An 11083-nucleotide genomic window follows, 5' to 3' on the forward strand; every position below is an offset into this window, starting at 1 on the left:
GAAATCGGGCTCTGGAATAGATTTCAGGTCTTCTATTAAATTACATTGCGGCTCTGCCAATGAGCCATCAGAACAGCTCTTAATTTCATGACCTTGATTAAATGTGATCTGAATCCACTAAAACTGCTACAGAAATATCCTGGTTTACGTGTGAAGATTTCGATTTTCAGCTCATCTTAAAACTAACTGGGTTGTTTTTTTTCGTCTGGTCTTAGGGGCGAATGTGAATGCAGCAAAACTTCACGAGACGGCTCTTCACCATGCGAGCAAGGTGAAAAACAAGGATCTCATCAAAATCCTGGTGGAATTTGGAGGAAATGTTTACGCCAGGGACAACAGAGGGAAGAAGCCAGCTGACTATACCTGGCCTAGCAGTGCCTCTGCAAAATGCCTGGAGTATTATGAAAGTATGTTTGCTGGGGAGTCTATCACTGCCTTTACCTCATAGGTGGTACTGGCTTTTCTTTCTTTTTACCATTCTACATTATATCGGGAAGGAAATGGTGCCAGTAGCAGTGCTTGATATGGATTAGACCAGACATGGGCAACTCCGGTCCTCGAGGGCTGGGATCCAGTCAGGTTTTCCCCACTGAATATGCATTGAAAGCAGTGCATGCAAATAGATCTCATGCATATTCATTGGGGAAATCCTGAAAACTCGATTGGATTCTGGCCCTCGAGGACCGGAGTTGCCCATGTCTGGATTAGACAGAAGAGGGGCATGACAAGGACACGGTATGGAGTGATCACACTTGTTTGCACTTCTGGTCACCCCCATCTCAAAAAAAGTAAAAAAAAAAATATATATATAGAGGAACTGGAAAATGTCCAGAGAAGGCAATGAAGAATGATAAAGGGAATGAAATTAGGGCTAAACCACAGGTGTCAAAGTCGGTCCTCGAGGGCCGAAATCCAGTCGGGTTTTCAGGATTTCCCCAATGAATATGCATGAGATCTATTAGCATACAATGAAAGCAGTGCATGCAAATAGATCTCATGCATATTCATTGGGGAAATCCTGAAAACTCGATTGGATTCTGGCCCTCGAGGACCGGAGTTGCCCATGTCTGGATTAGACAGAAGAGGGGCATGACAAGGACACGGTAAGGAGTGATCACACTTGTTTGCACTTCTGGTCACCCCCATCTCAAAAAAAGTAAAAAAAAAAAAAATATATATAGAGGAACTGGAAAATGTCCAGAGAAGGCAATGAAGAATGATAAAGGGAATGAAATTAGGGCTAAACCACAGGTGTCAAAGTCGGTCCTCGAGGGCCGAAATCCAGTCGGGTTTTCAGGATTTCCCCAATGAATATGCATGAGATCTATTAGCATACAATGAAAGCAGTGCATGCAAATAGATCTCATGCATATTCATTGGGAAAATCCTGAAAACCCTACTGGATTGTGGCCCTGGAGGAGGGACTTTGACAACCCTGGACAAATGAGAGCTTTTTAACTGGAGAAGGTGTTTGAGGAGATATAATGAAGGTTGATAACTTGTTTCACACATAGGGCTCCTTTTACTAAGCTGCGGTAGCGTGTTTAGCGCGCACTGTGGATTAGCGCGTGCTGCCTCCTTCCGCGCTACGCGCCAAGAGCTAATGCCAGTTCAATAGTGACATTAGTGTCTAGCCCACGCTAAAACCACTAGTGCAGCTTAGTAAAAGGAGCCCATAATGTTTTATATATATATATATATATATATATATATATATATAGTATATAAAAACAGCACACAAACTCATTAACCAGAGTTTTGTTGTCAGTGGACTTATTGAAGGATAGAATGGGACAAGTGTTATAAACTGTTTAGAAAGACAGTATATGGTAGCAGACAATTCACATTTGTTAATTTTCTGTGTGTAGCTCACTAGGGATTGTATTGATATTCATGCGACCCTCTGTATATAAAGGTTGCCTCCTAGCCCTTTACTTGATAGTGTAAGTGGAAATGAAAACATCTCCATTTCCTGCCTAAAGCACTTTAAGAGGTTGGCATGTATGCATGTGCTTGTGATTGACACACACATCCGAACAACGAAAGTTAAGACATAGTCCTGAGTAGAGAATGACATGGGGAAAAAAAATCTGTCCCCGTCACCGCCGTCCCTTTCACCACCCCGGCCACATCCCCGCAGAATCCACCCTTCCCTCTCACCACCTCGCTGCCCTTCGGCACCCCTTGCGCAGTCCGTGCATCTCCCTCCCTCACCTTCTTGGCGCGTTTTAAGGTTTCACACTTGTTAAAAGCCACCGGAGCGTTTGTGCAGTCTCGTGCGTGTATGGGTGGAAGCTTCTCTGACGCAACCGGAAGTTGCGTCAGAGAGGAGAAGCTTCTGCCCACACACGCACGCGACTGCACATACGTTCCGGCGGCTTTCAACAAGTCTGCAACCTTAAAACACGCCGCAAAGGTAAGGGGGAGGGAGGGAGATAGCGTGCGTTCCCTCCCTTAACTGCAGGGACAAGGCCATTCACCACTCCACGGGGCGGTGGATGGCTTTGTCCCCGTACATGCGGTGAGCTCCTTTCCCCCCTCCACCGTTTTGGCGGGTTACCCGCGGCTCCTCGTGGGTAACATCCATCATGTCATTCTCTAGTCCTGAGAACGACTGGTTTTTGCTGCTTTTCTCTTTCAGAGATGCCGATGTCCTTGTCTCAGCTGTGCAGGCTCAGCCTAAGGAAAGCCGTTGGCCAACGAGGACTGAACAAGATTGCCAAGCTAAATATCCCTCCAAGATTAATTGCATTTCTTTCATACAACTGAAGCAGTTGGAGAACGATTGGGAACATTATCTTTGCATTCTGAAATCTGAAGACTGAATATTCAGATAATGATATTTTAATTTATCATGTTCAATATCAGTGGTGCTTATTGTGAGGACTGGGGTAACTTCTCTCATTCATCTGAAGCAGAAGATTAATCGGTCCTTCCCATATCATCAAAACTTTTCTAAAATACAATAGAAAGGGGCAGATATGGATCCTGTCTCTCTATTAAGGACATCCCATTTTGAAGACGACTATTGGTTGTACCTAATAGCGTGTCATTCTCTCCTTAACTCTTGCTATTTACACCTGTTTCTGCTTTTGTGATGCTAGCCATTTCTCTGTGTAGCCCAGGGGTAGATAACTCCGGTCCTCGAGGGCCAGAATCCAGTCAGGGTTTTCAGGATTGCTACATTAAATATGCATTGAAAGCAGTGCATGCAAATAGATCTTATGCATATTCATTGGGGAAATCCTGAAAACCCGACTGAATTCCGGCCCTCGGGGACTGGAGTTGCCCACCTCTGGTGTAGCCAGTTGTTCATGTTAAAAGTATGGTGCACAAGAACTAAGATAATACTGCAGGCAGAACGCACATAGCTTGCCAGGATGTGAAATATCTGAGTTGCTGATTGGGTTGGAGGGTGTGCCCTCTGGCCCTGATTCTACATAGTGCGTCCCGATTTTAGGCAGCTGTAGGCGTTCTACAGCTGTCTAATCAGCCAATCGGGATGCACGTTTTTTTAAAAAAAATGCTCCCCAGGCAGGCTTTCTATATTGAAGGCGAGGCCCGCAAGACACCTAAGCTCGCCTAAGGGACTTAGGCGGGCCTTAGATGAACCTAGGGTGCCCAATCCCTCCTGCTATAAGTATACCGACCGCCTCCCCCCCCCGACACTACCGATCGCTGGCAGGAGGGTGCCCAATTCCTCCTGCCGGAAGACGCACCCTCTCCGCACCCCCCCCTGCGCTAACAGCCCTCAAACCCTCCCCCCAACCAAACTAACCTTTCCTTGTTGGCCAGACGGGACTTGCCCGTCTAGCCGGCAGGCCCGTCTCGTCGAAATGAGGCGGGCCCGCCCCTTCCCGGCCCATCCTTCTGAAGCCTAAGGCCTGATTGGCCCAGGCTCTAGAAGCCTGGACCAATCAGGCCTTAGGCATAGCGGGTCCGCCCATCGCCACTAAATCTAAGGCCTGATTGGCCCAGGTGCCTTAGAGCCTAAGGCGCCTTAAAGCTAGGCTGTGTGTAATCCAGGCCAACCTGGAGAGAAACGAATGTTCTTTAGCACTCTCCAGACCAGTAGAGGTTAACTTTACGAATGGGTATATATCTAATCATGACCAGCAGGTGGAGACTGAAAACAAAACTTTGGGACAGTATATCCTAGCCCCTCCTCTCTATTTCCCTCAGTCTTCTTTCAGTCTCCAGCAGGTGTTGAGTGATCTGTACCCATCTCCCTTGGTAGGGCTGTTGGAATTTGTTTAGGGGGTTTATTGTCCCTGTTTTTAGCCGGACGGAGCTTGGACGGACTCTGTTTGGGGGTTCGTCCGACCTCGGGGGTGTCAAACCCGGCGGGTCACGAGCGGGGTCCCTCCCCCCACTTCCTCCACCTCCCCACATTTTTTTAGAGGAGCCTCAGCAGTAAGCCTTGCCCCCTAAGTCAAGCAAGGCATATTGCTTCGAGAGCCTGTGGAGTCTGTTCTGTAAAAAAAAAAAAAAAAAAAAAAATCCTGAGGTAGTGCTGGTCTGAAGGGTTGTTTCCCTTTAAGAAAACTGTATTTTACTGTATTTTTTCATGTAACCAGCACTTTTTTATAGCTAGGTCGCGTATGGAGCAATTGTGCCCTTCTCCGGGGGAGTAGGACACAATTTTAGTCCAGCCGCGAGGCACTCGCGGCCGGCCTGAACTCGGCGGTTTGGGTCGGTGAGGTGGTGGAGCTCCGTCGGCAGCGGCTGCAGGCGCCCAGAGCTCCCCGCCGATGGTGCCTCGCGAGTCGGCTTGGAGCAGTGGGGAAGCCCGGTCTTCCACAACCGCCCACGGAGGGATTCCCCGAAGGATTCCCTCTCAGCTGATTTTTTGACAGCTGATGCCGGCTTGCCTGCTTTAGCGGCTGAGACTATTCAGGTTTCTCAGCCGCTTCAGGCTATGGAGGGAGCTTTTTTGGCGGGAAAACCGCCATCTTCTCTGTCTGGCCCCTCCATTTTGTCTTCCACCTCAGGTGACCTTCCCCCTGTTTTGACTATGCAGGGGCAAGGTTCTGCTGGGTCCCCTGCTGTGGCAGGGAGTCCCTTGGGACCCTCGGGGGGTTTTTCTCCTGAATTTTTCTTTTCTTTATGCAGAGCCTATTTTCAGGCGGCTGGGGGTCCCGGTTGCGCCCAGGGGGTTTCGGGGGGTGGGTTTTCCTCCGCGCTCCCTGCGGCTTTGCCTCTTTCGTCTGGCGTGACGTCCCCTCCGCCGCCTCCCTTGTCCAAGCGTCCGCGGGTGTCGTGGGACGAGAATTTGTGGTCGGAGGAACGGGTCGGTCTGGAGGAGGACCTGGACCCTTCTGAGGAGTTCCAGGACTCTCTGGAGGGGACGGAAGCTGGCGGCGGGTTGTCGGATTTCCCGTTCTCCAGTGACGAGGCGTCCGTGGTGCGCCTTTTTCAGAAAGATGAGCTGCCTGACCTTATTCAACAGGTTTCTTCGGTTTTGCGTTTTGAGGACGCGCCGCCGGAGACTCCGCGTGTGGGGGACCCCCTGTTACGGGGGATCCGTTCCGTTTCCCGCTCTTTTCCTATGCATCAGGATATTCGGGATATTATTCTGGAGCAGTGGAAAACGCCGGAGACGCCGTTTCGGCTGGCGCGCAGCATGGCTCGCCTGTATCCCATTCCTGAAGGGGATCGGGCTACGTTAGCTTCGCCAGTCGTGGATGCGGTGGTCTCGGCAATTTCCAAGCGGCATACCGTGCCTGTTGAGGGCGGTTCTGCCTTGCGGGACCCTGAGGAGCGCAAATTGGAGAGCATCCTTAAGCAAAATTTTCAGGTCTCTGCCTTTGGGGTCCAGGCGGCTATTTGTGGGGGACTGGTCGCTCGCGCCGTTTTTCGGTGGGCGGAGCGGGTCTTGGATCGAGAGTCTGACGACTGGTCTCTGGTGGATCAGGAGGTTGCGAAGATTGAGATGGCGGCCTCATTCCTCTCATATGCTCTATATGACTTGGTGCGGATATCGGCTAAGTCTATGGCTTTTGGCGTGGCCGCAAGGCGTGTGTTGTGGCTGCGCGCTTGGGCGGCGGATGCTGCGTCCAAAGCTAAGCTTACTAAATTTCCCTTTCGGGGGTCGTTTTTGTTTGGAGAGGACTTGGATAAGTTGATTCAGACTCTGTCGGACTCGAAAGTTCCCCGTCTGCCGGAGGACCGTGCCCGCCCGGCGTCTCGGAGGGGTGCGGCCAGGGGGCGTTTGCGGGATTTTCGCAAGTATCGCCCTGGGCGTGGGGCTGCTTCTTTCCAGTCTCCGGGATTTTCCCGGGGTCGGTTCTTCCAGCGCATGCAGCCCTTTCGGGGGGCCCGTCGGGGGGCAGGGAATCCCTCCGCCGGTTCCCCCGCTTCCCGTCCTGCACAATGACGCCTTGCCGGCGCCCCCTTTGGTTCCGGTGGGGGCTCAGCTGCGCGAATTTTTCCCCAAATGGGCCGAGATCACGTCCGATCGGTGGGTCCTGGAGGTGGTGCGGGACGGTTATGCCCTGGAGTTCGCCCGCTCTCTGCCGGATTTTTTCCTCGCTTCTCCGTGTCAGACTCCGGGGAAGACGCAGGCTTTTCGCCAGACCCTTCAGTGCTTGCTAGATCTCAGGGCAGTTGTTCCGGTGCCCCCTCCGGAGTGGGGCACGGGCAGGTACTCCATTTACTTTGTGGTGCCCAAAAAGGAGGGGACCTTTCGGCCCATCCTCGATTTAAAAGGGGTCAACAGGGCTCTCAAGATTCCCTCTTTCCGTATGGAAACTCTGCGGTCGGTCATTCTGGCGGTTCAGCCGGGGGAGTTTCTCACTTCTCTCGATCTGACGGAGGCCTACTTGCATGTTCCCATTCGGGCCTCTCATCAGCGTTTCCTGCGCTTTGCGATCTTGGGTCGGCACTTTCAGTTCTGTGCGCTTCCCTTTGGGCTGGCCACGGCTCCTCGGACGTTCACCAAGGTGATGGTGGTCGTCGCGGCAGCCTTGCGGTCGGAGGGCATCCTGGTACACCCCTACCTGGACGACTGGTTAATTCGGGCAAAGTCGTTGCAGGAAAGCTCCCGGGTTACTGCTCGGGTGGTGGAGTTTCTCCGGTCGCTGGGCTGGGTGGTCAACCTTTCCAAGAGTCGGTTGGTCCCGGCTCAGCGTCTGGAGTACCTAGGGGTGCTGTTCGACACCTCCTTGGGGAAGGTCTTCCTCCCAGAGGGCCGGGTGAGCAAATTGCAATCTCAGATTCGCCTGCTTTTGGCGTCCCGGTGTCCTCGGGCGCGAGATTTCCTCCAGGTCTTGGGGTCGATGGCGGCGTCCCTGGACGTGGTGAGGTGGGCGCAGGCCCACATGCATCCTCTCCAGTATGCTCTGCTCCGGAGGTGGTCTCCCCAGAGGCACGGGATGGATGTTCCGGTTCCCCTGCGAGGCTTGGCGCGCTGCAGTCTGCGTTGGTGGCTCCAGACCCCTCACCTTGTTCAGGGGGTGGGTCTGGATCTCCCGCAGTGGACGGTGCTCCTGACGGATGCGAGTCTCTTGGGTTGGGGGGCTCAGTGTTTGGGTCACTCGGCTCAGGGCACCTGGTCCGCGGAGGAGGCCGCCTGGTCGATCAACGTGTTGGAGACCAGAGCGGTCCGTCTGGCGCTGTTGGCTTTCCACTCCCTGTTGATGGGCAAGTCGGTCAGAGTGCTGTCGGACAATGCCACGGCGGTGGCTTATGTCAATCGTCAGGGGGGCACCAAGAGCACTCAGGTGGCGCAGGAGGCGGCTCTGCTCATGGTTTGGGCGGAATCCCATCTGCTGGACCTCTCGGCCTCTCATATAGCCGGAGTAGAAAATGTTCAGGCAGACTTCCTCAGTCGTCACTTCCTAGATCCAGGAGAGTGGTGTCTCGGCGCCGAGGCGTTTCAGTTGATAGTGCAGGCTTGGGGGCAGCCCCTGATGGACCTGATGGCCACGGGTGGCAACGCCAAAGTGCCCCGCTTCTTCAGTCGTCGCAGGGACGGTCTGGCCGAGGGTCTGGATGCTCTGGTCCAGCAGTGGCCAACGGAGGGGCTGTTGTATGTGTTCCCTCCTTGGCCGCTGGTGGGCAGAGTGCTTCTTCGCATTGTTCACCATCCGGGTTTGGTGGTGCTGGTGGCGCCGGATTGGCCTCGCCGTCCGTGGTATGCGGATCTGGTGAGGCACCTGGTAGCGGATCCTCTTCCTCTGCCTCTCTCGGACGACCTTCTGATGCAGGGTCCCATTCCCATGTTCGACCCGTCTCCCTTCTGTCTTCCGGCGTGGCTCTTGAAAGGGGTCGCCTTAGCAAGAAGGGATATTCAGACAAGGTGATCTCTACACTGTTGGGGTCCCGGAGGCTTTCTACCTCTCGGGCTTATGTGCGGGTTTGGCGTCTCTTTGAGGAATGGTGTCGGGCGCGGGGAGTGACCTCTTTTCGCGCTTCTCTGCCTAACATTCTAGAGTTCTTGCAGGATGGCCTGGATAGAGGCCTGGCTTGGTCTTCTCTCCGGGTTCATCTTGCGGCCCTGTCGGCTTTTCGAGGGTTGGTGTCAGGTCAGCGTTTATCGGCTCTTCCTGATGTGATTCGGTTTTTGCGGGCGGCCAAGTTGCTTAGGCCTCCCCTACGGCCCTCGGTTCCCTCTTGGGATCTTAATCTGGTTCTCTCTGTTTTGGTGCGTCCGCCTTTCGAGCCCTTGGACGTCTGTTCTTTGAAGGACCTTACTTTGAAGGCGGTCTTTTTGGTGGCCATTACTTCTGCTAGGCGTGTTTCTGAGCTGCAGGGTTTCTCTTGTAGGGCTCCCTTCTTGGAGTTTTCTAGGGAGCGGGTCGTCTTGCGGCCTGTTCCTTCCTTTCTGCCGAAGGTTGTTTCTCCTTTTCATGTCAATCAATCGGTGGTTCTTCCGGTCTTGGGTGGTCGGGAGGGCTCTTCTGAGCAACGGCAGCTGCGCAAGTTGGATGTCGGTCGGGTCCTTCGCTCTTATGTGCAGCGGACCCAGGAATTCCGGAAGTCCGATCATCTCTTTGTCCTCCTGGCGGGTCCTCGTCGGGGAGCTGGCGCTTCTAAGGCTACTATTGCGCGCTGGATCAAGGAGACGATTGCTTCCGCTTATCTTCTGAAACAGCAGCCTGTTCCGGAGTTTCTCAAGGCTCATTCCACTCGGGGTCAGGCGGCTTCTTGGGCTGAGTCGTCGCTCGTGCCTCCAGTGGATATTTGTACGGCTGCGGTTTGGTCTTCCTTGCATTCCTTTGTTCGTCATTATCGGGTTGATGTGCAGGCGCGTCGGGACGCGGTGTTCGGTGAGCGTGTATTGGTATCGGCCCTTCGGGGGTCCCGCCCGTGAGAGGGACTGCTTTGGTACGTCCCATTCGTAAAGTTAACCTCTACTGGTCTGGAGAGTGCTAAAGAAGGAGAAATTAGGTTCTTACCTGCTAATTTACTTTCTTTTAGCTTCTCCAGACCAGTAGAGGTCCCCACCCTGTCTGTTGTTGTTGTTGTTGGGGCTGTTGCGCGGGCAGTTTTTGGTTTTTGCTGCGGGTTCTAGTATTTTTCTAGGGCCGGGGAGAATTGAAGAACAGCGGCTGTGGCTCGGCTGGCTTAGCTGGCGAGCTGTGGGGACATTCTTCCTTCGGGAATTTCTCCTCTGCATTTTCCAACAGCATTTTGGGTATGTTATTTGTTACTCCTTTCGGAGTATTGTTTTTTCTCTCTGTTGTTTTCCAGTTCTTGGTTCTGCTTGGCTATTCGGCAGACTGAGGGAAATAGAGAGGAGGGGCTAGGATATACTGTCCCAAAGTTTTGTTTTCAGTCTCCACCTGCTGGTCATGATTAGATATATACCCATTCGTAAAGTTAACCTCTACTGGTCTGGAGAAGCTAAAAGAAAGTAAATTAGCAGGTAAGAACCTAATTTCTCCTTATTTATTGTCAAATTTATTTTTCTTGCCAAATCACTGTGTAGTTAATGTGTGTCTATAAGAAAGAAAGCTAACCTTTTCCTGAAATTGGATATCGCACTGTGTGTTTTTATTTTGAACAAGCTACCTGATGGAGGTACTGTCCTTTCTGCATGCAATCCGCTGCCGTAATGTCTTTCATTCAAACTGAAAATAGTCTGAACAGGTGTGCTGCTTTGGACACTGGGCTCTATGACTTCAGTTCAGCAGAATATTTTATTTTAAACATTTCTATGCCCCCTCCATTGATTAAAGAATAATTAATGTATGAGGGGATGCTGAAAAGTTCTCAGCCCAATCAGCTTCCTAAATTCTGAGCGTTATTTTCCCACTGTAGCTGAAAAAAGTGTTATCTATGGCCTATGTCAGTCGTCAGGGGGGCACCAAGAGTTGTCTGGTGGCACTGGCGATCTCTCTGCTCATGGAATGGGTGGAGGATCATCTTCAGGACATCTCGGCTTCCCACATTGCCGGTGTAGACAATGTCCAGGTGGATTTTCTCAGTCGTCATGCGCTGGATCCCGACGAGTGGTGTCTCGGGCTGGAAGCTTTCAAGTTGATCAGTCCTGGGGTCGGCCGATCATGGATCTCATGGCCATGAGTGTCAACGCCAAAGTGCTGGGGTTCTTAAGTCACCGTTGGATATCCGTAGGGCCCTTCGCTCTTATGTTCAGCGGACCCAGGAGTTCTGTTAGTTGGATCGTCTCTTCATCCTCTTAGCGGGTCCTCGTAAGGGGGATGGTGCTTCCAAGGCTACCATTGTACGCTGGATCAAGGAGGCTATCGCTTCAGCATACCTTCTCCAAAAGAAGCCTGTTCCGGAATTTCTCAAAGCTCATTCCACTCAGGGTCAAGCAGCTTCTTGGGCCGAATCTTCTCTTGTACTACTACTACTAATAATAATAACAGTTTATATACCGCAGGATCGTGAAGTTCTATGCAGTTTACAGTGATTAGAAAGATGCTACAAATAGAGTAGAACTTACATAGTTGATGAATAGTGGTTAGCAGTTTAAGGGAACGGTTGTGATGGGGGGATTGTGATGGGATATCTGGTGGATATCTGTAAAACTGCTGTTTGGTCTTCTCTCCATTCCTTTGTTCGACACTACTGTGTGGACATTCCGGCGCATCGGGTGCCTCTCCTCCTCCCAGGC

The 11083-nt window shown here is 52.1% G+C and overlaps 1 protein-coding gene across 1 annotated transcript in view; it reads left to right on the forward strand.

Moving 5' to 3' along the window:
* Positions 1 to 3513, forward strand: part of ASB13 (ankyrin repeat and SOCS box containing 13) — a 32007-nt gene extending 28494 nt beyond the window's left edge. Inside the window, exons 5-6 of the mRNA XM_033959690.1 lie at positions 216 to 407; positions 2642 to 3513. Of these exons, the coding sequence (XP_033815581.1) occupies positions 216 to 407; positions 2642 to 2769 (320 nt within the window). The 3' untranslated portion in view covers positions 2770 to 3513. The remainder of the gene's footprint in view (positions 1 to 215; positions 408 to 2641) is intronic.
* The last annotated feature ends 7570 nt before the right edge of the window (positions 3514 to 11083 follow it).

The sequence above is a fragment of the Geotrypetes seraphini genome, chromosome 9 (genome assembly GCF_902459505.1).
Source record: "Geotrypetes seraphini chromosome 9, aGeoSer1.1, whole genome shotgun sequence".
Lineage (NCBI taxonomy): Eukaryota > Metazoa > Chordata > Amphibia > Gymnophiona > Dermophiidae > Geotrypetes > Geotrypetes seraphini.